At 52.0% G+C, this 27,821-nt stretch overlaps 1 protein-coding gene across 3 annotated transcripts; it reads right to left on the bottom strand.

Annotated features, from left to right (window-relative positions):
• Positions 1 to 212: 212 nt before the first annotated feature.
• TYRO3 (TYRO3 protein tyrosine kinase) lies at positions 213 to 27,769 on the bottom strand. Of its 3 annotated transcripts, none has more exons than XM_072808622.1 (19): positions 27,532 to 27,769; positions 14,366 to 14,549; positions 14,036 to 14,136; positions 13,105 to 13,275; positions 11,529 to 11,615; positions 10,613 to 10,728; positions 9,361 to 9,538; positions 8,536 to 8,681; positions 7,826 to 7,970; positions 7,311 to 7,440; positions 7,127 to 7,227; positions 6,759 to 6,854; positions 6,354 to 6,434; positions 5,836 to 5,928; positions 5,291 to 5,412; positions 4,783 to 4,892; positions 4,446 to 4,605; positions 4,082 to 4,218; positions 213 to 1,693 (listed from the first exon to the last, which is right to left on the bottom strand). In XM_072808622.1, exons 1-19 carry the CDS (start codon positions 27,569 to 27,571, stop codon positions 1,303 to 1,305), a joined length of 2,589 nt encoding a protein of 862 aa, XP_072664723.1. In that variant the 5' UTR covers positions 27,572 to 27,769; the 3' UTR covers positions 213 to 1,302. The 3 variants fall into 3 exon arrangements, with proteins under 3 accessions (XP_072664723.1, XP_072664722.1, XP_072664724.1); XM_072808621.1 differs by lacking the exon at positions 27,532 to 27,769 and adding an exon at positions 16,326 to 16,467; XM_072808623.1 differs by lacking the exons at positions 13,105 to 13,275; positions 27,532 to 27,769 and adding an exon at positions 16,326 to 16,467.
• Between the last annotated feature and the right edge of the window lie 52 nt (positions 27,770 to 27,821).

Raw genomic sequence — 27,821 nt, 5'->3', positions numbered from 1 at the left:
ACATTCTTTGGGGTCTGCTCTAATTACAAAAGCATTTTGTGCTCAATGCAGAACACTTGGAAGGCACGAAGGAAAAACAAGTCCTCTTAACTCACATCATGTAAAGTTAACAGCTGTTAACATTTTGGCATATGTCTTTCCAGATTTTTCTCTATGCAGAGATGCTTCATTTTCGTGATCTGGAAAAAAGTAAACAGTTAAGAGACAAAGCCTTTGGTCTTTAGTTCTCAATTTTATTTCTGTTTTTAAACAGCTTCTAACAGCTTGGAAATATCCCTAACAGCAGGGGCCTGCCCCATGCAATCCCGGGGGGCTTCCCTAGCCAGGGCTGGGGTCCAGACTCCAGGAACTCCCCCTCATCCACGCCAGCCATCAGGCCTATTTTCTCTCTGTCTCTGGAGACTTGGGACAGAAGAGGGTCTCCAGTGAGAGGGAAAATTGGGACTAAGCTGCGTGGAAAGATTGAGCTCAGACACAGCTGCCTTTGTTAGTGTTAGGATATTTTGGGATTTGGTAGCATGCTCAGACAGACTGTGGGAGGGCGTAAAGAGGGGCTCCTGGACTCCTCTCTGGCCTCACGTGTTCCTGGGCAGGGCCTACAGTACCCCTTCCTCTTGCCAGGCTGGGTGCACTGCCTTTAGAGGCTGGGCAAATGGTAGCCTGCAGAAATTCAGCATGCCTTGCTGTGACCTGGTCAGCTGCACTTGACTCCTGGCCTAGGTGCGGTGGGCCTTCAGGAAGCGGACAACCATTCAGACCAGACAGTGCCCCACTGCCTTATACCACAGCACTTGGGACCTGACTGTATCAACCCCTTACCAACCCTCACCAAAAGGGGAATAATACAAGGGCATCTCTTTGTGAGGAGGAGCAAACCTGGGCACTTAAACCCCAAGCATGGGCAGGGTTAGGCCCCCCGAGAGTCAGAGACACCTCAATGCATGCACTAAAGCAGCAGGGGCAGCTCAGCCAGAGAGTAGGGGCCCACAGGGCTGGTTCTACCCTCCCCCAACTCCTCTCCACACCCATGGTAACCATGGAAACATAACCACCCCCTCCAGCCAGCTGCCTGGGTTTAAACAACCAGGCCTGGCCCACCTCCACCCAGCCCAAGCCTGAACTGATGCCAGGCAGGCCAGAGTGGCCACAGGAAGAACTGGGATTGGGCCATTTGGTCAGTCCAGGCTTCCAGTGCAGCTTGGGAGGACTACCACAGGAGCCTCCACACCGTGCTGCCTGGGCTGGGGTCAGACAGGGCTTTGTCAGCCAGCAGCATGGCCCCAGACGCCCTCTGTCCGTGGGCTAACAGCTACTGTGGGGCAGTAGCCCTTGCTGCAGCAGCAGCAGCCTCTGGGCCTCACCGACAGGGCTTTCTGGCTGCTGCTCCTCCTGCCTGGGCCGCTCGGCTAGCCCCCCAGGGCTGAGGATGTACCGATAGTCACTGGGGGTGGCCCCCACTGCCCCCCCACCATTGCCATCCCCAGCCCCGCTGCTGGCCTGGTCCCCGCCAGGCAGCTCCAGGTGGCCTCCCTCGGCAGGCTCCTCAGCTCTCTCCAGGTTGATGTACAAGGGGTCCTGGCTGGTGGACAGCACAGACAGGTGGCCCAGGATGCTCTCCAGCTCCATCCGTAGGCATGTAAAACTCGGGCGCTGCTTGGGGTCGGCACTCCAGCACTGGTACATGAGCTCATACCTGGGCAGAGAGAAAGGTGAGGGGAGGTCTCAGTGAAGGGGAAGCTGAGGATTTTGAAAGAACCAGGATTCTGGGACGCCTGGGTGGTTCAGCGGTTGAGTGTCTGCCTTCAGCTCAGGATGTGATCCCAGGATCTGGGATCGGTCCCACATTGGGCTCCTTGCGGGAAGCCTACTTCTCCCTCTGCCTGTGTCTCTGCCCCTCTCTCTCTCTCTGTCTCTCATTAATAAATCAAAAAATCTAAAAAAGAAAAAGAAAGAAGCAGGATTTTGAACACTTTTCTTTAACACACCCATATATAGGACTTACTACGTATCAGGCACTCTTCTAAGTGTTTTACGTATATTTATTTCTCACAGCAACCCTATGAAAGAAATGATGCCTATGTTATCGATGTGGAAACTGAGGCCCAGAGAGGTTAAGAACCTTGACTAAGGTCACCAAGGTAGAAAGTGATGGTGGAGCTGGCTCTCCAGAGTCCTTCCTGGGCTATGTTGGGTACTAGGAGTGTTTTTGTCTTGAGGAACACAGCAGGAGTCAGTGTTATTTAAATGGGAAGCATTTGAACAGCCGCCCTTTGTCCTAAATCCTCACCCACTCAGGCTGACTTAAATCTTCATTGTTCATAGACACCTTTGAATCTAGAAAAGCTTCCAGCCCTCTCCCCGCAGGAAGGAACACCTTTTACATACACTTTCAGGAGCCTTACAGATTCCCTGAGGTCTTATCCCTGTTCCCTAGGAATGCCTCAGGCTTCTCAGGCTTAAGGAAATAAAAAAAAAAAAAACTAATGTAAAGGGGTTGAGACCAGATACAATCAGAGCAAATACCTGACTCTAATGTGCCCACAACAGAAGACCCAAACACTCTCCCACACACTAGCCCCTTCTGACAGGCGCCCCTAGTGATGGGAGGAATGGTGCCAGACATCGAAGTCCGAGGCCATGGATATGTGGCCAGGCTGGGATACATTGTCAAGGCTGTGCTAGGAGCCAACTGGCGCCCGTCCACCAGGCGGCCTGGTAGGAGGCCAGTGCCCGCCCTATTGACAACACTAGCTCTGGCCTGGGAGGAAACTAAGCCGGGGCCTGGTCCCACTGCCCAGCAGAACCTCTGCAGCTCCAGATGCCCAGGCAGGCTACAGTGATAGGGTGGCCTGAGCTCCTGCCCCTGCCATGCCCTGAGCTGTGCTGCATGAGTAGGAGGGGTAGGGCCTGGCTCTGGCACTCAGATTTCCCTCTCACCCACAGTCCAGGTTCAGGGCCCTTCAAACCCACTGCCCTAGAGAAAGAGGACCCCACCACACAGGCCGGGCCTTCCTCTGTCTGTCCACGTTCTTGGACCTCTGGTGGTTCAACCCCACAGCAAGAAGTAGGGAGTAGATTCCTTCCCTCCTTCCCTGGATCACCGTGGACTCCTTTCCCCTGGTACTAGTGAAGAGGTCCTCCAGGGCCCCAGGGAAACTCTGGCTTGCACAGGGTGGGAGACCACACTAGAAGAGACAAATTACATTTGGCGGCGGCATCCAGAGGCGCATCTTATAAAATCAGAGGGCTCTAGGTTCACATCCCAACTCATCTACTTAATAGTTGTGTGACCTTGGCCATGTTACTTAACCTCTTTAATCTCAGTTCCTCATCTACAAAATGGCGATAATGATAGTCTTTTCCTTACAGGGTTTGAGAGGGATTACGTGAAAGAAAGCCTGTAAAGTACCCAGCTAATGCTAGTAACACAGTCTTCCAGTCTTCCAGTCACGAGGGGTTCACTGACACTCCCCTGTGCAGGGGGGGGATATCCACCCTACCCCAATCCCAAAGGCTCCAGGCATGCAGAAAGGAAAGAAAGCAGTTCCCCCTCCCCGGGATGTTAGATCTTCCTACTCCCTCAAGAGGAGGCCACCATCTACCTGCAGCGACGCCCCCTCCCTGTCTAGGGAGGAATGCGATGGAGCAGCAGTTTTTGTTTTTGTTTTTTTTTGCCCGGGTGCAGCCCTCTCTGAGGAGGAGGGAGGATCTAGGCCTAGGAGGTTTTCTTAGACTAGCTGGGGACTGAGAAGGAGCAGGGGTGGGGAGGAGGCACCATTGCTCAACCTATACCTTCTGCCCTCAGGGTTCCCGGTTCTCCCTGGAAGCTGGAGAAAATGGAGTTTAAGAAAAGGTGGAACAAAAAATACTGGATGAGAAAGTGGTAGAGAAAGCAAACAGGGAGGTGGCAAGATGGAGAGGCAGTTTGGGGTGGAGGCTGGCCTTCCCTCTAAACACAAGGACATTTCCACCAAGAAACACAAGGTCCAGTTGAGGTTCTGAACTCCCACTGGACCCACAGCCAGCACCCGAAGCCCCAGATTCCTCTCTCCTCCCGGGATCCCCTTCCCGGGGCACTCACACGTCTTCTATACACTCTGGAGGCTGTTTCAGGCGGTTCCCGCCGATGAGGTAGTTGTAAATCTCAGCGTTCTCAATGCCAGCATATGGCGTCTGCCCACGAGTCATGATCTCCCACATGGTCACCCCGAAGGCCCACTGGGACAGAGGCAAGGTGGAAGGGGAGACGTCATTAGGTTTTCCTGAGCTGGGCAGAACCCTAACACAAGCACCAGGCACATCTTAGGGCTCAGAGGTCTCATGAGGGGGCAGCCAAAAACCAAAGAAGAGACCTGGCAAGATCCCTGAGGATCCTAAAGGGCCACCCATGCATTAGGCCACGCTGCTTGCATTCCCACCAAGCCTCCCTGTGCCACCCTGCTCACCACGTCACTGTGCACGGTATACAGGTTGTCAGCCAGGCTCTCCAGGGCTAGCCACTTGACAGGCAACTTGGAGGCACAGCCCTGGCGGTAGTAGTCCCCACTATAGATCTTCCGGGAGAGCCCAAAGTCAGCTACACACACTGTCATGTCTTCTGCCAGCCTGTGAGGGGTGGTGAGGGATGGAGTCAGCCTTCCCCCATGCTGGCAGCCTTACGAAAACCAAGGCGTCTTTGCTCCCCAGCTGTCCCCACGCATAGCACATGCTATCCCTGATGAGAGCTGACCATTAGCTAGTCACCACCTGCTCCGTCCCACCCAAGTCCTCCAGAATTCATACATGCAATTCCGAGCAGCCAGGTCTCGGTGGATAAAGTTCCGGGAGCTCAGGTACTCCATGCCACAGGCAATGTCCACCATGAACCGGACCAGGGTCTGCAGGGGCAGGTCCTGGGGGGCAGACAGGGCAAGCTCAGGCTGGATCTGCCCACCCAGCCAAAGCCGGATGGATGGGGTTCCCTGGCCAGAAAGCCTGAAGACTGTGCTTGGAATTACTGAAAGGAGGGGGACAAAGGGGCTTCCCAAGGTTAAGAGGCTTTGGCAGATCTGAGAGAGTGTCAAGACACTCCTAGTGTGGGGATCCAAAGGTCTCTTCTTCCAGAATGGGCCCTTGCCCACACTAAAATTCCCAGCTTTGGGAGAGTGAAGGAAGCCTTCTGACATAAAAAAGGGTCAAACCCAGCCTGCCTCTTCTTAACCAGCTTAATGATCCCTGCCCACCAAGCCAACCTCTCTCCCAGGGTCTCTGTCCCTTTCCAACTCCTGGCCATTACACCCCAGGCACTCACAAAGGGGTTCTCTCCAATCCGGGAGGCAAGAAGGAAGGCATGCAGGTCTCCATGCTTCATGAAGGGCAAGATGACCATGGGGATGGGGAGGCGGCCTTTGGCCCTGCTACGGAGGCTCACCCCTGGGAACAAGGGAGAGTCAGGAGCAAGGCACATAACAGTCAAGAGACTGCTTGGGTGTCTGCACCAGTCCCCAACCGGCTAGGTCCTAACTCTAGCCCTGGCTCTGCTACCTCTTTTCCTGGAAGTCCACAATGGGCTGGTGATACTTAAGATTTGGCTGCCCCCAGATCTCTGTAGCATCTACTTGTCCCCTCCTCTGCTCACACGAGCAGTCTTCAAGTATAGACTCTTGGTACAGAGCCTGCACACTATGCACCTTACCTGGAGTCAGACCAGATTTCAGCCAGGACCCTCCTTGCTCTGTGGCTCTCTGCTTACTCTCCAGTTAAGTCCAAACTTCTCTCCTACAGGCTGCCCTCCCACCTTGGGGGAGCACAATTTCAGCCCTATTGTCTATCTCCCTCCTCTAGGAAGGGGCTCACCAACAAGCTTGGCCACATGTGGGTGGTCAAATTCCTTCATGCAAGCTGCTTCCCTGAGAAACTCTTCAATGTCGCTTGAAGCAATGATGTCAGCTGGAAGAAAAGGAGGGAGGGAGGGAATAAGGGAGATGTGCTCCCAATTCTAACCCAAGACTCCAAGGCCTTGTCCTTCCTGGACTGTCAGGAAACACTCTGGCCACAGAAGAAACCCCCATGGAGTGGGACTATCCAACAATTCCTCCACTTGCTAATGGTCTTCCCTTTGGTTTGGAAAGACCAGCGTCTCCAGAAACCAAAGCTTTAATCACCCGGAGTGAGCCCCAATCACCGCTGATGGCTGGAAGCAAAGGCTAGGGTGCAAACGTGTGTGGGCTTATGCTTTTGACTTATTCACATGGCACATGTGGCATCCTAGTTGGTGCTAATTCTTCTTGGAAAGTCCAAGGGCCCAGGAGAGCCTGCTTCCACATCAGTCACCCCTTCCACTCCTCACCCCATGTCTACTATTTTCCACTCACCTTTCAGCATCTTGACGGCCACTTTTACAAAGGAGCCATCCTCCTGCTTCAGCTGGGCCTCCCGCACTGAACCAAACTCTCCTAGGAACCGATTAAAATGATGGTGAGGCCCTTTACCCTACCGCCCCCACCCCCTTTTCTCCAAGATGACCCTCCACAGGGACCTAAATCACTACACTCTGGGGCCACTGCAGGAGGCTCCCTTATCTGCAACCAAAGGAAATACACTGGGAGTGCTCCCCAGCCTTCCTCCTCCCCAGCCATCATTCCCCTCAAACATCCCACATCCAGGAGTCTACAAGCATTTCCTGTCTATAGGAGCTTCCCCAAACCCACACCCCCAAAGTGACAGGAGCAATCAAAGACAAACTCCACTCCTGCCAATCCCCATGCAGCCCCACACACCTTTGCCCAACATCCGGCCCAGGGTGAACTGCTGCTCGGGGATGAGCACATCCTCCAATTTGTCCTTGAGTTCATCGCTGATGCCCAAGCTGTCCACTGTGGTGAGAAGAGTGTTAAGAAAGAAGAGGGGCCTCTCTGTCTACTGACTCGCACCCCAGGCTCCACCCTCAGGGCAGACATGAGCTTAGTTTGGCTCTCCCACAGCTAGGATGGCAACCTCCACAATGATAGGTCTGTGCCTTTTCTACTACTGTGTGCTCAGGACTCATCAATGTTTGGACACACTGGTCAAATTAATGAGCTAGCAAAAAAGAATACAGACAGGGGTATGAAGACAGTCCATTTTTCCTACAATTCCTCACACTCACATGTGGCCTCGATGCGCTCAGGCCTCTCCCGATTGAAGGACCGGGCTGCCCGGAAGTGAACGGCTGGCTCCCCCCGGGCCATGACACTGTCAAAGGCTTGCCTAAGGGGAAACCCAGGACTTGGAGTCAGCTCCAACATGTTCAGTCACCACTTGCCTCTCCCTCCATGTCCTTACCCCCTTACCCAAACCGTGTCTCCTTCCGCCTCTTTCGAAGCAGGATGAGGGCCAAGGCAGCGGCTGTCACCAGGGCTGTCAGGACACCCAGGACTACAGGCACCCAGGATGTGCGGCTGTGGGGAGGGCCCTGCTGGCCTGTGGGAGACAGGGGCAGTGGCATGAGCTAGGCTGACATCAAGGAGTCCCTTTAGAACTTTCCAATGGCAGCCATCTGGCCTGGTCAAGAGATTCTTCAAGTCAATAAAGGTCCCGAGTGGAAAGAAGCTCCAAAGGAAGTTCCAAGAGTTCCTACCCTGTCAGAAACAGTCCCTGGCTGTTGGAACCTACAACTTGACCAGGGATTTCAATGCTGGTTCTGGGGCAGGGGGTGGAGAATGCCATATAGTTCAAATACCAACCCTGGCTTCAACTGCTGAGTCTTTGGGTCTATTAGGAGCAAAGGTGCTGCCAAGCTCCTTCCATCAATCTAGATTGTCCTTGAAAGCCTTGATCCCCTGTTCCCTTCCCCTACAGGCCTCACCTGCATGGTCATGAGAAGAGACCACCAGTGGCTGACTCCAGGGCCCACAGCCAACTGCATTGGAGATGCACACACGCACAGTCAGGTCCTTCTGAGGATCCCAGCCTGTCAAGTTGGCCCTGGTCCCATCCACCGTCAGCTCACCCTGCACCAGGAAAAGCCCCCATCCCACATTTGAGACTGAGGAAAAGGCCTCCAAGTAGGACCTGAATGCAGCAAAAGGTCTAACTAGGAGGCAAGGGACACTGTGGGTTCAGGAACCTCAAGATCACAACCTGCTGGGAGTCATCACATTCCTGTTCCAGCCTGCAGAGGCCTCCCCGGAACACAAACAGGGCTCAGTGCAGCGGGTGGAGGGGGGGATGGGAGGAAACTAGGCTGGGAATAAGACAGCCTTATCGGTGCCCTCCCTCCCCCAGTTTGCGCCCTCCTCCAGTTTGTGCAGGAATGTGCTTCCTGCTTTACAAACAAAGTGGCCATCAGATGCAATCCAAACAGGAGACACAGCCCAATAAGGAGGGAAGCCTGCAGGGGAAGATGGGAAAAGTGGACTCCCTGGGGTGGTGGGAGGCCCAGCCCACCAAGGACAGCCTTTTTGAAGCTCTAAAGATCTTAGAAAAAAAAAAAAAAAAAGTCTTAGAGTCAGGAGAGCTGACTCTAGTACACCTAGAGGGGACAGACTTATCGCCCCTTATCTGGGTGCCCCTTACCTGGGTTCCGTTGTCTTGAACCCAGGACAGTTTGTAGGGTCCCAGGGGGCCTTCCAAAGGTCCCTCGGGGATCACTTCTTCCCACTCCAGGATGAGGCCTGAGTCTGTGCGGATGGCATGGAGGTTCTGGGGAGCGATGGCTGGGGCTGTACCCGAAGACAGAAGACCACTAAGAGCCCTGCCCTTCCCACTCTCACTATCCCATGCTAGCCTTTGAAACCAGCTCCCAAAACCTACACAGCTCAGAGAGCTACAGGTGTGGGTTAGAGCTTGCCAGTGAGTTCTGACTGCTCTCACCTATAGTCCTCTGGAGGAGGGTGAGCAATGGTAGGACCCATAGCACCCTGCTAGGGCTGCTCTTGGTTACTGCCTCAGCAGCATCCTTCACCACTTCCCCCTCATTAGCCCCACCAGCATTTTTGCAATTGCTAAGAGAACTCCAAATTCCTGCCACAGGATCTTTGCACTTGCTGTGCCCTCTTCTGCAGTGATCTCCCCTCCACCCAATGTGGCCCATTCCTTCATTCAGACCTCAATCTCTTTATGGGGGTATGCCTGGACCACCCTGGGGGCACTTTCAACACCCAATTATCTAATCTTTTCTAATTTGCATACCTACTCCACCCTCTAGAACTAAAGCTGCCTCGGAAGTGGCTGGATTCATCTAGTTCATAGGTATGCAGCAGAAACTCTGTTTGCTGAATGAGGCAGGAACCTCCCTTTCCAATAGCCTCTCTCTCAAGCAACTTCATTCAGAACTGGAGCCAACATGGCCTCTTCCCTACTCAGGCCCTGCCCAGCCACTCTGCTCTGTAAGCCCCTTACCTAGACCCTTTGTCCGAAAGGGTACCCAGTCAGCATACGGAGAAGGCCCCAAGGCGTTGGCACAGCGCACCCTGAGGCTGTAGTTGGTGGCAGGTGCCAGGTCCCGGAGCAGGCAGGTAAAAGGTGGCACGGGGACCACAACAGCCAGGACCTCCCAGCCTCCTGGCGCTTGTGTCACCTACAGAAGGGCAGTAAAGTAATGATGGAGAGGAGGGAGATGGATGATAGGATAGGCATGGGCAGGAGCAGGGGGCCAAGAAGGGGGGAGGTGGATCTTGACTTAATGCTTCCTCTAAGCCTATCAGCAAGAACTTGCAACTCACTCCCTCCCACCAGCCTCCACTCCAATAACACACCAGCTTCCACACCTCCATGCCATTGCAAATGCTGTTCCCTTGCTTGGAATCACCAGTTCTTCCTAGCAAAGTCCAGCTCATCTTTTAAGACTCAGTGTAAATACCACTTCTTCTGTCAGAGATTTTCCCAACTACTCCAGAAAACTCATACCTTTTTGTGCTTGGTAGAATAGTTACCATTTACTGTAACTACACACCAGTGCAAAGTCTCAGTTTCTCAAGGGGTGGGACTTGTCCTCAGGTTCTAGAGGGACATAGGCATATCCCCTGGTCTCTACGGATTCCTTGCCCAGGGGCAAGGGGTACAGCCAAAGGAAGGCCAGAGTGGGGCTCTCTAAATGATACAGCCCAGAGAAGGGGCCTCTGCTGCCTGGGGGAACTGCCCAGAGCAGTTTCAAAGGTGCTCATTAATACCTTTGAGTAAACAGATGAAAATAAATAAGGCTGCATTGCCTTTTGTTTTTGATATTACCTTACCCAGGTTTTCCCCTCCTGGGACTTAGAACCCCTTCCAACCCCCTTGTTCTCTTTGGCATGCATGCGTGGGGGGGGGGGGGCGGCGCAAGGGTATAAGGGATCAGCTAAATCAAAGGTTTGGGGTTTTGCCGACATGAGAAAAACTCTTCCAGGCATCCCAAATCTGCTCTTGTGATCTGCTTTCCAGCCTGAAGAATGTACGGGTTGAACCAATTTGCCAAGTCACTTGGTTGCCAGAGCACCCTATGATGAGAGGCTGCGGGCTGGGCTCTTCCCGATAAGGGAGCAACACGTGAAGAGAGCTGGTGACCAAGCCCCATGGACAAGCACAGGTAAATGTGATACCACTGTGAACAAAGTGCCACTGAGGCAGCTGCAGAACAAACACAGCCAGGATAGCCTGTCCTTCCTCTCCCTACCTGGACAGTACAGGATTGGAGCAGGGCCCGGCCATCAGCACCTGGCATCCAGGCCACACTAGCGTTGCTGCTGGAGAGCTTTGTCACTGTAATGTTGAAGGGGGCTGCAGGCAGTGCTGTGGACAGGGAGTAAGAGTCAGTGCCCTGGGAGGACAGGAGGACGCAGAACGCATGGGAGTCAAGCCTTGAGTCCCTCCCTAGGGTTCAGGCTTCCCCCCATCCTGACAATGGCCACTCAGCTCTCCCAGGACCACAGTAATATATGAGCCAAGAAACCAGTAGGGGATGGTTGCCCATACCAGGGAGTGTGGGTTGCAGAGAGAGGTCGCCTCTCTCTGAATCAGGGGCTCTGTCTGACTGAGGCATGGATAAAATAGTGGGACAGAACCTTGGCCTTGGGAGATACAAATGAGAGGCAGTCTCTCCAGCCACAACCCATTCCTCCACACACTGGCTCTCTCCCTCCCCGTGTGCACACCAGCCCTTTGATCTCCACTATCATCCTGCCAGGCTGTATTCCCCAGCTCCATTCCCTCCTCAGGGACTGGCAGAAGCAAGGTTGGGCATGAGCCTTGACCATCTCCTGCTGGCTCCCTCTCCCTCTCGCGCACTCTCTCTCTCTCTACTCCCTCCCTCTCTCCCCCTCCCTCCTAAGGACTCTGCTTCGTGATGGGAAATCTGCTGTGATGGGAAATCTGCTGTGACGTCAGGTTTCTATTCTCATCTCAGCCATGGCAGGGTCTCAGGTGCTCTCACTAGGGATGGAGCTCTGCCAATTAACCCTTTATCTCTTGGGTCCCAGCAGGGCTGCGGGAAGCTGGAGCACACAATGATTTTAACTTCACCCACTGCTGGACAGTGGGCTGAAAGCCCCCCTGCCTCACTCACCCTCCCTCCCCCCTGCCAGTCTTCCTACCTTGAAGGCGAACAGTGGCTGGGCGAGAAGAGGCCAGGCCTTTAAGGTTGTGAGCTTCACAGGAGAACTCGGTGCTCTGGGTCACCCCTGACGCCAGAAAACCTCAGTCAGCGCCCCCCAAGCAGCAACTCCCATTCAGTCTGGGACCCCGGGAAGGGGGTTTATGTGGGCTCTGGCTTTGAAGATCCTAGAAGTCTCTCCAGCCAGAGGAAGGGGCTAGACAGTGGGTATGTTGGAATGAACAGAGACTTTGGAATCTAATGAGCCTGGCTATAAACCCCAGTGCTGGCGCTCTGCCCTCTCATCTCCCAGACTGGGAGCATTGGGAGAAGTGAATGATATAACACACATAGAGTGCATGGCACACAGTGAGCACTTGAGAAATGCTGTACTACTCCCCCTGCCTCAATTCCACCTCCCACAGATAGCACAAAGCTGCCTCCCTCCGCTGTTCACTCCTCTATTGTACATTCCCGAGCCCTTCTCTGCTCTACGCTGCATCATTGTTGTATTTGCAGATTCTCTGCCTTGCAATAGTTCTCAGCTCCTTAAGCATGTGTCTTGTCTCCCCAATTACACTAATTCCTTGGGGGCTGGACTGACGGCTTCTATTTTTTTTGTTTCCCTCGTTCCCCTGTGGTGCCTAGCACAGTGTGGTGTGTGGAGTAGGAGGTCAGTGAGTGCTTATTATCAGGCTGGCTGCCGTAGGGTCTCAACCACGCACATCTGGAGAGAACTGAACCGAACCTTCCCTCTAATCAGCTCCAACCCAGCACTTCCTGAACAGGCCCGGCAGCCCATCTCTTTTCAAGATTTATATTGTTGGGGAACTTGGCACGTCAGAACCTATCCCTCCCCCCTTCCAGTACGTGAGACAAGCTTCAGTCTCCCAACTTTTTTGGTCAGGTCAAACCTCGACCAGGAACATTAGCTTTATTTCACAGATAAGTGAGCCTCACAAGCCTCAGTATGTGCCTAAGGATCTTGGAGTCCAGGTGGGTGTGCAGGCGTTGCTGCTTTGGGTCTAACTGTGCGGAGGTATGGATAAATATAGTCATTTGAGAAAATGTCTAGAAATTTCTGGAAAGGCCTATTAGGAGAGGAGGCTCTTGTTTCTTTGTGCTGCACACCACCGCCCTCCCCGCTTTCTTTCTCCCTGCCATTCCCCACTCTGCAGCCCTACACTCTTGTCTTCTAGGCAAGTCTGCCAGACACTCCTCCTAGCTCTGCGTGGGCTGGTTCCTGGCTCCTTCCCTTGGGAGGGGTGGGGGAAATGGGTGCCCCTGGTTTCACACGACTCATCTCCCAAGGCCAGCTGTGCACGAGGCCTGGACTACTGTGAAGGATGGAAGGAGGCTCTGGAGGCCTCAAGCACACCCAGCAGGATCACTACGAATCAGTCCACCTGGACAGCCTGGTACACCTGACTAATGAGCTTAGTAATGGTGCAGCTCACCTAGCCAGGCACAGGGGTGTGCTCTGGCCACCACCAATAGCATCCTTGGGCAATGTGCATAGATTTGCACTCTGCCAGCCTCACCACCCCTACTCAAAGCCCCCTCCTGAGGCTCCTCACCTGTTACATTTAAAACAGAAGGAGAGGGAGCGGGTCCCCCAACCTTTGTGCCTCCTCTCCACCACACAATGGTAACAGGTTCAGGGGGACCCACGGCCTCACAAGACAGTTGGAAAGGGGCATTGGGTGGCACTGCCAGATCTTTTGGCTCCACAGTGAAAAATGGCACACCTGGGAAGAAAGGGAGGTGGGGAATGAGCCTTGCCACCTCTGTTTCCAACTACCCAAACCACAAGTTTGCTACCATTTGCAGCCCTCCGTGCAGAGGTCCTAAAGCCCTTATGATTGAGTCAACTGCAGAACAGGCATCTAGCTTGAGGGGGAAGCTTCTCTTCTTTGGGCACCTTAGGAATATCCTTTATGCTGTCCCCTTGGGCATAGTAGATTCTCTCTTCCGAGACAGCCCTTCTCAGAGCAGGGGAGGAGGGAGGGTAGGGAGCTGGGGGGAGGGTCACAAAGGGAGGGGGAGTGGGCGGAAGCTTTAGCAGAGTTCTGCTGGCAAGCCCCAGATCCCCGTTCAGGCCCCTTTGTTACTTTCTTAGTCACTTTGTTTTCCTGGGTTGAACAGCTCTGAGCTCCCGCAGCTGCGGAGCCTTCCTCCCCTCCCCCATCCCTCCCCCTCCTGGCCTGGCCACTTGGCAGGACTGGGTCCAGCCCCAGATGGGTGCTTGAGGTTTGCTGATCAAACAACTGGAATGGACTGCACCATGGGTTCTGGGTTCTTATTGTCCCCTTGGCTGTGAAATACCCAGACTCCAATGAGTAAGGTCTCCTGATGTCTGGGGTAGGCCTGGAGCCTGGTGCAATCAGGGCCCAGAGGGCAATGGGGCAGCCCAGCTTCCACTGAGCTTTTTCTTCTGCAGAGGTGTGGTCACTAGCAGACAGCACCTGCTCCAGGCCAACATGCCCACCTGTATCTCTGCTTCCTCACCTTCTACTGTGAGCCATACTGGTTGGGAGGTCTCCGTTTCACCCCCATCCTCCACCTGGCACCAGTACCGGCCTGCATCAGAGCGCTCCACTGACTTCAGGCTGTAGAAACAGGATACCAGGCTCGCCTCCCAGAGTTGGCAGGGGGCGCGCTGTGCTGGGCCGACTCAGTGGGTTCAGCCTACCCCCGCTTCTGGAAGTTTCCATAGGTTGCCAAATAAAAAACCCCAGACTTCTGGGCATCGGCATTGCCCCCAGCTCCCAAGCCCCAAGGAGAAAGCACAACGTGTCCCCAGGCTGGCATGCCACACCCTCCCCCCTGGCCCTGCACCTGAGGAAGCCAATCCAGTGCTGCTCACTGACTGGGATGTACACCTGATCCACACTCTGGACCACAGCCCCGTCCTTCACCCACTGTATCTCAGGCTCCTCCATTCCCTCCACACTGCAGTTGAGCTTCACCGGCTGCCCCTGAGACACAGTCAGCTTCACTGGGGCTCCCATGAGCTTCAGGCCTGAGAGGTGGGAAGGAGAAGGTGTCAGCCTGCTTGACAGGGACCCTGCCTCTGGAAATATCTCCCCTCCTCTTCCAGAACCTAGTGTCTGGTTCGCAGAGCTTATTCTCAACTAATGGTCAAGAAAGCAGAGGTTGGACGTGGGAGGGAGAGAAGGTGGCCGGGGCCTTGGCTGGGGGACGAAAAAAGACAAGCTATCCAGGCACCATTTCTGCCACTGCCAAGCTTCCCCCAGCTCTATGAAAGTGCCCTTTTCCCCATGCCTCCCGACTGGGTGATGTGAAGTTCAAGCCCAACCATCAAAAGGAAGGCAGGCCAAGCTAAAAAGATGGGGCCCTCTCATCCACCTGGGGCAGGTACTGCCTTGAGAATGACTGCTGCACCCATGGAGTGCAACAGGCGGCCAGCTCCCTGCCTCTCTAGGTGTCCGGCCAGACTTCAAGCTGCTGCTGGCACCCCCTTGCACCCCACCCTGGCAAATTAAACGAGGCTGAGGAAGAGAAGGAGGGGGTGCTCCCCTGAAGTGGAGAACATATGGCTGCAGAACCACGTCAGATCAAACACATGGCAGCCTTCCTGGCAGCCACCCGCTCTATTAATACCTGAATGTGTGCAGGGGCGGGTGCTAGGGAGGTAGGAGGTAGAAGAGAGCAGAGGGGCCCTGAACAGAAGCCCAAGACCCCTGAGCTACTGTCACACCAGCAGGAGCCACCTTGCAGAACACTATCCTCTGCATGGACACACACACACACACACACACACACACACACACACACACCTCCTAGTCTCCTGGCATGTTTTTAAGCAGAGGGGCAGGTGAACTATCCAAATAGTTGAATCCAGTCCTGCTTCTCCCTGCCCTTTGCTGTGTGACTCTAGGCGAATTCCTGGGCTCTCTCTGATCCTGAGATACACACTTTTCAGCTTGTAAATACTTGTCACTCTTTTCCTTCCCTAAGAATCTCATATGGCAGGGAGTACAGTCTCAAAACAAGGTGCCAGCTCTGTGGCTGCTGCTTTTAGCCTGTGTCACAGGGCCAGTCACAGGGCACAGAGGGATAACCTCACACCCCATACACACCCAACAGTCCCAGAGGGTTGTAGTGTGAACTTGAGATGCAGGGTGCTGCGAGGAGCACTCCTACAATGGGCAAATGCCTCAGGGGCCATGTGGGAACACAAGGCTGACCCCCACAAAGACCAGCAACCTCGCTCCAACCCATCCTCTCCAACGTCCTCCGTTTCAGGAAGCTCTGAGTGGGTACAGGAACTAGAGTCTGTCCAGGTGTTTTCTGTGCCTGGGCACCCTCACAGCCCTTGTACCTAAATGGTGTAGGTATGCCTCTTGGGGGCTCAGTCCAGCCCCTGTGGTTTCCGAGCGGGACTTTCATGTGTAGGGCGGGCTGAATGGGGTCCCCAGGACTGCGAGGGGAGAGCAAACAACTAGATACGTCGAGGCGGGAAAATCCAGTTCGGAACAGCCCCCTCTGACCACTCAGCCCACGGCCCCACTCCTTTGCCTTCCACCCCGCCAGAAGAGCCCCGGACGCGAGAAAGTTGGGGGTGGGGCCCCTGCCGGGGGACCCGCAGCGGACACGGCGCGGCGCCCCCGCCCCCCGGCCCCCGCCCCCAGCCTCGGCCTTGCAGCGTGGGTCCCCCCACCCAAGTCTCCGGGCCGCCCGGGCCCGGGGCTCGCTCCGCTGCGGTCCCTGGGCGCCCACCCGGCCGCGCCCCTCCGCAGCCCCCGGGTTCCGCCGCCTCCCGACCAACCCCTACCTGCGGCCGCGGGCTCCGCGAGCAGCACAGCGGCCAGACCCGCCAGCAGCAGCAGCGGCGGCGGCGGCGGCGGCGGCGGCGGCAGCGGCGGGAGCCCCGGCCGCCCCATGCTCCGCCTCAGCGCCATCGGCGGCGACGCCGCACCATGCCGGGCCCGGCCCGCGAGCGAGAGGGAGGAGGGAGGAGGGGGAGGGGGAGGGGGAGGGGGAGGGCCGGAGGAGGAGGAGGAGGGCCGGAGGAGGAGGGCCGCGGGAGGGGCGGGGGCCGGCCGGGGGCGGTGCTGGGGCCCGCGCCTCCGAGACCCGCGCCCGCTGCGAGTCGCGGCGGCGGCCGTCAACAGCGCGCGGTCCCCGGGGCCGCCGCTGGGCCACCGCGCTCCTTCCACAGCCGTCGCCGCCGTCGCCGCCGCCGCTGATTCATGTTCTCGGAGCCGCCGCCTCCTCCCCAGCCCGCCCGCCCGCAAGCCTGAGCTCGTACCGCCCCCCCGCGGAGCCTCGGGCCGCGCGCTCCGAGCGCCTACCCCGCCGCGGGCCCCGCCGGCCCCCGCCCGCGGGCCTCCCCCCTCCACTCCCCCCGGCGCCGCGGCACCCCCGGCGGGCTTCCTCCCGGCCCGAGGATCGGCCGGGGCCCGGGGCGCACCCAGCCACGCCCCTCCATCCCCTAAACACACTCCAGCATCCTTTCAAACCCAGCACTCCGGGTCCTGCCGTCCAACCTCGCTGGAGCCTCTACCGCACCCCAACTTTCGTCCAGCGTGTGATGCCACAATCCCGTCCCCCGTCTCAGGACAGAAAGCATCTCAATCCCCTAAATTCCCCACCAATCAGGGCCCCCGAAATCGTGACTCAAGGCTCCCCACACAGGACCTACTAACACCCCTTCCTGCCTCTTTCTTGAGCCTTTCCCCGAAATTTCCCATATTCCTGCTCCATTTCCCACCCAAGATCTCCAGGATCTTGGCGGGGGGTGGGGGGGTGGGTTCCAAGATCTTTTTGCTAGTCCTCAGGTTTTATATCTGACATCCCCACTGATAGGCCAAAGCCCCATTGCCCATGTCTTTTGGGGCTGTCATTCTTACTAGCTGCTTCCTCTGCTTCTACCCTCCCTGCCCCTATCCCCTAGGACATGGTGTGAAAGTTGGCTGTGTCCTCACAGTATCCAATAAAACATTTAGCTATTATTAGTGGACCACCTTGCACACAGTAGGCATTCCATAAATAAACAGACAGATGCCTGTTAAATTAATGAATAATTGCCTCAGAGCTTGGCCTGCCCCACAACCAGTAATCATGAGGGTGGCTGTGCCCAAAGACATCCTGTCAGGCAGATGCAGAGCTGGTTCCAAACGCAGCCTACCAAGCTTTCTCCCTGGGCCTCTGCTGCTACCTGTCCCCTGGAGCCCACTCCAGAGGGCCCTTCCTAGAAGTCCTGCATAGGGAAGAGGAACAGGCTACTCAGCCCCCTGTTTCCTGAAGCCTCACTGGATCTTTCCAGGGATTCTCCCGAGCAGCAGGGGCCTGCCTCTTCCTCCACTTGGCCCCATCAGTGCTTGCTTATTAATTATACTAATGATAACAACAACAGCAGTGCTGGTGGCACCCTCAGACCCAGCTCCGGGCGCCCTCAGGTGGCAACACAGGGAGAGACTCCAAAAGGACAGACTTGGAAGGCAGGGACCTGAGGTCTCTGCTTAGCTGGGCGCTCTGCCAGTTTTCTTGGGTACTGTGGGTGGGCTATAGGACCCTTTTTTAAAGGAAAAGATTTGCTCTGTTCCGGAAGCCACAGCTTCTGAGTTTGGGCTGAGTCGGATCGGGGCAGGCAGACAACAATCTGGGGCTGAAGCCAGGTTCGCCAGGGCAGCGCTACTGCGGCAGCATGGCTGCTGCAGCTCTGCACTCCTGGAGGCCCTCTCCCACACCTCTCCTCTCTCCAGGGGACTTCAAGTTTCCAGTGAAAGAAAGCCTCCTATGACTCTAGTCGACATTGGAAAGACCTCTCCTAGAGGATGTTGAACCCAAAGCCCAAACCCAAACTTCCACTTCTTCTTCTTCCCTCATTTCCTGAACTCTGACAGGGAAGCCCAGCCCAAGGACCACCTTTGCCACCAGTCAAGATGGGCTTCTTGGACATGTCATGGATTCCACTGCATTCTGCACTCTGAGCCTAGACGAACTTCCTATTTCGGGGCAGGCCTCAGGCACATCACTTTTGCCCTGGGGCAGCACACTTTCCTGGAGTCTCTGCTTTCTATATTCCTGCTTTTTTTTTCTTTTAAGATTTTATTTATTTACTCATGAGAGACACACAGAGAGAGAGAGAGGGAGAGAGGGAGAGAGGCAGAGACACAGCAGACGGAGAAGCAGGCTCCATGCAGGGAGCCTGATGTGGGACTCGATCCTGGGTCTCCAGGATCACACCCTGGGCTGAAGGCGGCACTAAACCGCTGAGCCACCCAGGCTGCCCTATATCCCTGCTTTTGAACCCTTCTCAATTCTTAGTATTTCTATTTGCAGGGAGGGGAGGGACTACGGGGTCCTGGTCTGTTGACTTTCTAGCGCCCACATTGAGTGCTTTCCTTCCTTAGCCCTAGCCACCCATTCTTACCTCTCTCTCTCACGGGCGTGCTCTCTCTCTCAGCATGGTATAGGAACGTGCTTTAAGGGTATGTGAACAGGTGTGATTTTGTGGAAGAAGCATGTAGGTGGGTGAGAGGGTGTGCATTGTGATGTATGAGGGAGGGTGTGCATTTGTGCAAACTCTAAATGTGACTGACACTTTGTGGGTGGATGGGGAGAAAGTGCCTGTGTGTGTGTGTGTGTGTGTGTGTGTGTGACTGAAGGAGGTTGGCTAGCTGTGCAAATACATGCCTGCAAAGCCTCCCTTCCTTTTATAAACACAGTGCTTCGAAGGAAACTAATCAAATCAACAGGAAATGTATTTGACATAATGCAGAAGCAGCTGTCCCAGGAGTTCCTGTCCTCAGAACAGAACCAGAACCAGCTATGATCTACCCCAGGGGAGTAAGAAGAGACCAGAGGGGAGAGGAAGGGCCAGCAGCAACCCCTTTTTATGGATGGAGATAGGTTGGGCCTTGGCATCTCCCTACTTGGGTGAATTATGTGCCTATTCTATCCAGGACTGCCAAGGAGGCCAGGGTAAGAGAGAAAATACAGACAAACCTGCAAATAAAAACCATCTGCCCAGGGATGCCTGGGTGACACAGGTGGTTAAGCGTTGGACTCTTTTTTAAATTATTATTATTCATGAGAGACACACAGAGAGGCAGAGACACAAGCAGAGGGAGAAGCAGGCTCCCTGCGGGGAGCCATGGGGAATACATCCCAGGATCCCAAGATCCCTGTTGGACTCTTAATTTTAGGCTTGAGTCACGATCTCAGGGTCTTGAGATCAAGCCCCTAGGTGGGCTTGTGCTGGGCTGGGCCTGGAGCCTGCTTGAGAGTCTCTGTCTCTGCCCCTCCATCCCCTCTTTTTTTTTTTTTTTTTAAGATTTTACTTATTTATTCATGAGAGACACAGAGAGAGGCAGAGACACAGGCAGAAGGAGAGGCAGGCTCCATGGAGGGAGCCCAATGTGAGACTTGATCCCGGAACCCTTGGGTCATACCCTGACCCAGAGGCAAACACACCGAGGCATCCCAGACCTTCTCTCTCTTTAAAACAAGCATACAGGGGGATCCCTGGGTGGCGCAGGGTTTGGCCCCTGCCTTTGGCCCAGGGCGGGATCCTGGAGACCCGGGATGGAGCCTGCTTCTCCCTCTACCTGTGTCTCTGCCTCTGTCTCTCTCTGTGTGTCTCTCATGCATAAATAAATAAAGTCTTTAAAAAAAAAAAAAAAAAAAACAAGCATACAACCCATCTGCCCATAGTAGCAGAATCCCTTGATGGCAAATTCCATTAGTCTCAGGAAGCAGCTGTTTCAGCTTCTTCAGAGTTAGGACCCTCTCCTCCTGTCCTCCCCACTCAGGGAAGAGGCTGTATGGACTGAGAAGGAACAAGGTGAGCCATATGATCAACTCTGTTGAGTTGATCTTGAGCAAGGTGAGCCTTGCTGCCCTGTGATCAGGGATCCATTCTTTCTGAGCTATTGGTTAAAGAAGTGAGTTGGGGGATCGCTGGGTGGTGCATCGGTTTGGCGCCTGCCTTTGGCCCAGGGCGCGATCCTGGAGACCCGGGATCGAATCCCACGTCGGGCTCCCGGTGCATGGAGCCTGCTTCTCCCTCTGCCTGTGTCTCTGCCTCTCTCTCTCTCTCTGTGTGACTATCATACATAAATTAAAAAATTAAAAAAAAAAAAAGAAGTGAGTTGGGAAATGCCACTCACAGAATGGGCGGGCCACAGACTGCACTCCCCATCACCTTAGAGAAGCCAGGGAGTCCACTCCTTTGGGCCTTGGAGGAAAACTGCCTGCAGGTGTGATGCCAGGGGCACTGGGGATGGCTGCTGCGCCTGCCAAACATCCCTTGCCTGAAATTCCTGAGTCAGAAACAGTGCCACACCTTGCCCGTGCGAAGATGAAGCAGAAATGCAAATACCTAGGACTGTGACGTATAGTCACAGAGGGACTTTCAAATAGTCAGACTTCTCCCCCAAAAGCAACTTAGGAGGCAGGAAGACAGTAATAAATTTGGGGTTTCTGAAATGACAGATGGGTCCAAGCATGTGGAAGAAAAAATTTGTCTCCTTCAAAATTTTACCTAGGGATGGATGGCTCTGAAAGGAAGAGGTCCATGTGTGAGTGAGGGCCCTCATTAGCTGAACAAAGGAAATACCTGTGTGAGTGTGAGGATATTTGTTTGAATGCCCTATATCTAGCTGTCTGTTTCTCTTTTTGATCCTCTAAATACATCCTGGCAAGTGATACTTTTCTGGTTCTATTTTTTTTTTTTTTTACTTTTTTTTTTTTTTTTTTTTAAGTGGGCTCTATGCTGGGTGTGGAGTCCAATGCAGAGCTTGAACTCATGACCCTCATATCAAGACCTGGGCTGAGATCAAGAGTTGGATGCTGGGGAAAAAAAAAAAAAAAGAGTTGGATGCTGGGACGCCCAGGTGGCTCAGTGGTTGTGCATCTGCCTCCAGCCCAGAGCGTGATCCTGGAGACCCCGATCAAGTCCCACATCATGCTCCCTGCATGGAGCCTGCTTCTCCCTCTGCCTGTGTCTCTGCCTCTCTGTGGTGTGTGTGTGTGTGTCTGTGTGTGTGTGTATCATGAATAAGTAAATAAAATCTTAAAAAAAAAAAAGAATTGGATGCTTAATCAATTTAGCCACCCAAGTGCCCCTAAAAAACGTTTATTTTATTCTTTTAAGATTCTATTTATTAGTCTGACAGAGAGAGAGCACAAGCAGGGGAAGGAGCAGAGGGAGAAGCAGCCTCCCTGCTGAGCAAGGAGCCCAATGTGGGGCGAATCCCAGGACCCCGGGATCGTGATCTGAGCCAAAGGCAGGTACTTAACTGAGGCATCCAATTGCCCCTAAAAAAAATTTTATTATGAGATTTTTTAAAAGATCTTATATATTTATTAATGAGATACACAGAGAGAGGGAGAGAGAGGCAGAGACACAGGCAGAGGGAGAAGGAGGCTCCATTCAGGGAACCCGAAGTGGGACTCCAGGATCACGCCCGGGCCGAAGGCAGGCGCTAAACAGCTAAGCCACCCAGGGATCTCCTACTGTGGGATATTTTAAACATATACACAAGTAGAGAGAAAAGCATAATGATCTTATTTATTTATTCATGAGAGACACAGAGAGAGAGAGAGAGGCAGAGACACAGGCAGAGGGAGAAGCAGGCTCCACACAAGGAGCCCGATTCAGGACCCGATCCCGGAACTCCAGGATCACGCCCTGAGCTGAAGGCAGATGCTCAATCACTGAGCCTCCCAGGGGTCCGGAAAAAGGTATAATGAATCTCCAGCGTATCCATCACTCTGCTTTGGTATTATCTTAGCTAATTGTGTTCTATTGTCCCAATTTTTTTATTGTTTTCCTAGAGTTTTTAAAAGCAAATCTTAGCCGTATTATTAATTTCAACTGTAAATATTACACTGCAGCAGACTCACACACAAAAAAAACCCTCATCCATATATAGGTTCAGTTGGTTACATATAGAAATATTTATAGATATGTATATATAACAGTATATGCAGATATATTTCCTTTGCCAGCTGAGAAGGCCCTAAAACCAAGACATCCCAGCAGTGATGAGCATACCAGCACCCAAATCTTGGTTTCTAATCCCATTACCCAATAAAAGGAACTAAGGATTTTTGGAATAATGGCTGATTCTAATATTGGAGCAGGAAGTATACAAGATGATCTTGGAGGATCTTGTAGTGCCAAAAAGTAAAGAAGTATTCAAAAAAGCAAACCCAGAGACACCTGGGTGGCTCAGTGGTTGAGCATCTGCCTTCTGCCCAGGGTGTGATCCTGGAGTCCTGGGATCGAGTCCCAAACCGGGCTCCCTGCATGGAACCTGCTTCTCCCTCTGCCTGTGTCTCTGCCTCTCTCTCTCTCTCTCTCTCTCTCTCTGTGTCTCTCATGAATGAATGAATGAATGAATAAATAAACAAACAAATGCAAACCCAGACACAGGCACACATACACGATGATGGGGTCTATCAAAGGGTTAAATATTTTGAATAAATAAATTACTTGGGAGTATAGACAAATCTCCCATGCAGAAGAATTATAAAAAAATTTATGTAGATATTCCACTCTTAAGGAAGGGGTAGTATCCCTTCACATTCAAGTGTGGGCCATGCATAGGGACTTCCTTACAAAGACGATGGGATGGAAAGCAGAGGTAGGGGAACTAAGTTTACAGTGGAAAGATCTGAATTTCTTCTGCCAGGTGATTAGGAGATTAAGGTTAGCACCAACAGTGGTAAGTCATTTTGATAGTAGGTGCCCCTGATACAATGTGATAAAAATGACATTTCAGCTCTATGTTCTTCCTCCCCAAAACCCATAATCCCAGTTTAATCATGAGAAAAACATTAGGCAAATCCTAGTTGAAGGATGTTCTGTACAATCCTACCAGTACTACCTTAAACTGTCCAAGTCATCAAAAACAAAAAAAAGTCTACAAAACTGTTACCATTAGAGGCATCTGAGTGGCTCAGTCAGGTGAGTGCCTGACTCTTGATTTTGGGTCCAGTCATGATCTCAGGGTCCTAACTAAGATCCAGCCCTGTGTCAGGCTTTCCATTCAGTGGGGAGTCAGCTTCTCTCTCTCTCACTCTCCCTCTCCCTTTGCCCATTCTCCTGCTCATGCTCTCTCTCTTTTTCTATGAAATAAATAAATCTTAAAAAAAAAAAAAAAAAAAAAAAAAAGGCAAGCCTGTCACCACCAGAAGAAGCCTAAGGAGACATGACAATTAAATAGTCTTGATGGAATAGAGAACATTAGGATAAGGTTGAGGAAATCTGAATAAAATATGGACTTTCGTTAGTAATGAGGTGTCAATATTGGTTCATTAATTCTTTTTTTAAAAAGACTTATTTATTTATTTGAGAGAGAGGGAGTGCATGTAGGAGCAGTGGGAGGGGCAGAAGAAATCGGAGAGAATCTCAGATTCCCCTTGAACTAGGAGCCTGAGGTGGAGCTTGATCCAAAATCAAGAGTCAGATGCTTAACCAAGTGAGCCACTCAAGTGTCCTGGTTCAATAATTCTAATAAATGTACTGTATTAATGTTAGATATTAAAAACAGGGGAGGGATCCCTGGGTGGCGCAGCGGTTTGGCGCCTGCCTTTGGCCCAGGGCGCGATCCTGGAGACCCAGGATCGAATCCCATGTCAGGCTCCCGGTGCATGGAGCCTGCTTCTCCCTCTGCCTGTGTCTCTGCCTCTCTCTCTCTCTCTCTCTGTGTGTGACTATCATAAATAAATAAAAAAATTAAAAAAAAATAAATAAATAAAAAAAAATAAAAACAGGGGAAACTGGGACTCTTGGCTGGCTCAGTAGGTTGAGCATGTGATTCTTGATCTCCATCTCAGGGTCCTGAGCTCAAGCATCAGGCATAGATCTTACTTAAAAAATGGGTGAAGGGTACCTGGGTGGATCAGTCAGTTAAGTGTCTGCCTTCCACTCAGGTCATGATCTCAGGGTCCTGGGATCAAGTCCTGCATCCGGCTCTCTGCTCAGCGGAGAGTCCACTTCTCCCTCTTACTCTCCCCTGTTGCTCTCCCTCAATCCTTCTCTCAAATAAATAAATAAAATATTTTTAAAAAATGGGATGGGGGTGTCTGGCTGACTCAGTCAGAAGAGTATTGACTCTTGATCTCAGGGTTATGGGTTCAAGCCCTACTTTGGATGTAGAGATTACTGAAATAAACTTTAAAAAAATGGAGGGTGGGCAGCCCGGGTGGCTCAGCGGTTTAGTGCCACCTTCAGCCCAGGGTGCGATCATGGAGACCCGGGATGGAGTCCCACGTCAGGCTCCCTGCATGGAGCCTACTTCTCCCTCTGCTTGTGTCTCTGCCTCTCTCTCTCCTCTCTGTGTGTGTCTTTCATGAATAAATAAATAAAATAAAATAAAATAAAACATAAAAATAAAAAATAAAATAAAAAAATGGAGGGTGCCTGGCTGATTCAGTCAGTGGAGTGTTGACTCTTGATTTTGGGGTTGTGGGTTCAAGCCCCATTTTGGATGTAGAGAAAGATTACTTAAAAGTAAAATCTTCGGGGTTCCTAGGTGGCTTGGTCAGTTGAGCCTCTTACTCCTGATTTTTGCTCAAGTCATGATCTCAGGATTATGGGATTAAGCCCTATGTCAGGCTCCGCTGTGGGACTGCAGCCTGCTTAGTATTCTTTTCTCCTTCTTCTTCTACCACTCCTTTCCCCCCACCCTCTCTCAAAATAAATAGATAAAAATAAAATCTTTTTAAGAAGTGAGGAAACTATGTTAGGGTAAATGGAAACTCTTTATAATTTTTCTGTAAATTTAAAACTATTCTAGGGGCTCCTGGCTGGCTTAGTCAGTGGAGCATGTGACTCTTGATCTTGAGGTCATGAATTTGAGCTTCACATTGGGGGTTGGAGATTACATTAACAAATAAATACATAAAGGGGTACCTGGGTAGTTCAGTTGGTTAAGCCTCTGCCTTAGACTCAGGTCATGATCACAGAGTTCTTAAACCCACATGGGGCTCCCAGCAAAGAAGGGATTCTGCTTCTATCTCTCCCTTGCCTCTCCCCCTGGTTCATGCTCTCTCTCTCTCAAATAAATGAATAAAATCTTTTTTTTTTTTTAATTTTTATTTATTTATGATAGTTACAGAGAGAGAGAGAGAGAGGCAGAGACACAGGCAGAGGGAGAAGCAGGCTCCATGCCCCGGGAGCCCGATGTGGGATTCGATCCCCAGACTCCAGGATCGCGCCCTGGGCCAAAGGCAGGCGCCAAACCGCTGCGCCACCCAGGGATCCCCAAATAAATAAAATCTTAAAAAAATAGATAAATGAAATCTTAAAAGTATTCTAAAATAAAGTTTATTTTTCAAAAAAATATCTTTATATTGAATAATTTAAAAAAAAATCCTTATTATCATATAAAACCCAGTTTGTGTTTAGTTTTCCCCAATAGTCTCAAAAAACATCTTTTTACATTAGGCTTGTTTGAATCAGGATCCAAACAAGGATAATATATATATTTATTTATTTTTTGCATCTTTTTTTTAAAGCTCACATATTTAACTGATAGTCTCTTATGTATTTATAAATCTATAAAAGGTCCCCCTTCTATCCTGGACAGGAAATTTAGAGAAGAAACTTGGTTATTTGTAGAATTTTCCACAACTGGGGTTTGGTTCATTGTATTCTTGTGTTATCATTTAACATGTTCTTCTATCACCCATATTTCCTGTAGATTGGTAGTTAGATCTAAATCCTTCACTAGATTCAAGTTCAATTTTTTTGGCCTGAAGGCTTCTTGGGAGATGTTTTGTACTCCCAAATGCATCAAATCAGAAGCAAAATATGTCCAGTGGTCTCACTTTTAGCTGACCCCTTGATGTTCATAAGTTGGCAACCTGATCCATCATATGTAAGAGCCTCATCGACCTTTCACCTAATAGTTTTATCAATCATTGATGATCATTGCCTGGAGCGATGATTTTATTAGGGGTTGCAAACAATGATTTTCTACTATCATTCTTCCAGCATTTTTAGCTCTAGTTCCCTTTCCTCACTCCCCATAATTTCTGACCAGGTCCAGTACTATTTTGGATCCTAAGGATGGCTAAAGCCTAGTAACTGAAATTTACTGCTGCAGTTGTGACCAAGAGAACTAAAGAAAGATTCTATAGAATTCCTGGGAGCTTTTAGAAATGCATATTTTTGGATCCTGTCCAAGACTTACTGAATCCTAAAGTCTTGAGGGTGAGGCCCAGTAATTTGTTTTAACAGGCCCTCAAAGAAACAAACAAAAAAACAAACAAAAAAACAAGCCCTCAAGGTGATTCTGATGCCTGCTAAAATTCAAGAACCGATGGACTAACACTGGCTGCCCTAAGATGGCCTTCAGTCAAGCAATGATTTATTAAAGTCCTAAATTCATAGCAACATCCTGGTTGCTGAGCACTACTGATGCATAAAAGAAGGCCTGGTGCCCCCAAGGAATTCACAGTCTATTCAAGAGAACAGCACAGAGGCTAGTGAAAATGTGACCAGTGATAGCTGATAATTGGCAGTGCATTCCCAACAAGCCACACAAGTGGTAAAGTGGAAGAGTCCAAGGAAAGCTCAGTGAATAGGCCTGGCTGACAGAGGGTTTGTGTGTGTGTGTGTGTGTGTGTGTGTGTGTGTGTGTGTGTAATATTTTATTTATTCATGAGAGACACTGAGAGAGAGGCAAAGACAGGCAGAGGGAGAAGCAGAGTTCTTGCAGGGAGTCTGATGCGGGACTCAATTCCTAGACCTCAAGATCACCACTTGAGCCAAAGGCAAATGCTCAACCACTGAGCCACCCAGGTGCCCCCTGGCAAAGGTTTTAGAGTACACTCCAGCTAGGACTTAAAGGAAAAGAAAGACTCTGTGGGTAGGAGGAGGGAGAGAAAAAAGGAAGGATTTCCAAGAAAAGACATTTTCATGAGCAAAGGCAATCAGGCTGTTTCCTTCTCTCTTCTCACTAATACCATTCCTACAGCGTTTCTCGCCTTTCCTTTCACATGCTTATCTTCTTGCTCACCCACAAATCCAGGGGGGCGGTCATCTTGGGTACTGCCCATGGGTTTAGGATGTGATCATCCGGACTGGTGAGCGCAGAGGGGCGTCTGAAGTACAGTTTGCCTCTGTCACGGGTGTCGTACGTGCAGAAGAGCCTGTGCCTGCTGTACATCCGAAGGATGAGTGTTTTAAGTGTCAGCACAGAGCTTACGTGGTGGGGTAGAGCAGGAACTAGCCGTATTTCTCCGGCGCTCAGGGTCCCCCGCGCAGGGGCACCCGGCTGGCTCAGTCGGAAGAGCTTTTGCGACTCCC

This window comes from Canis lupus, chromosome 32, assembly GCF_048164855.1.
Source record: "Canis lupus baileyi chromosome 32, mCanLup2.hap1, whole genome shotgun sequence".
Taxonomy (NCBI): domain Eukaryota; kingdom Metazoa; phylum Chordata; class Mammalia; order Carnivora; family Canidae; genus Canis; species Canis lupus.
This window is presented reverse-complemented; position numbering and strand designations above follow the sequence as displayed.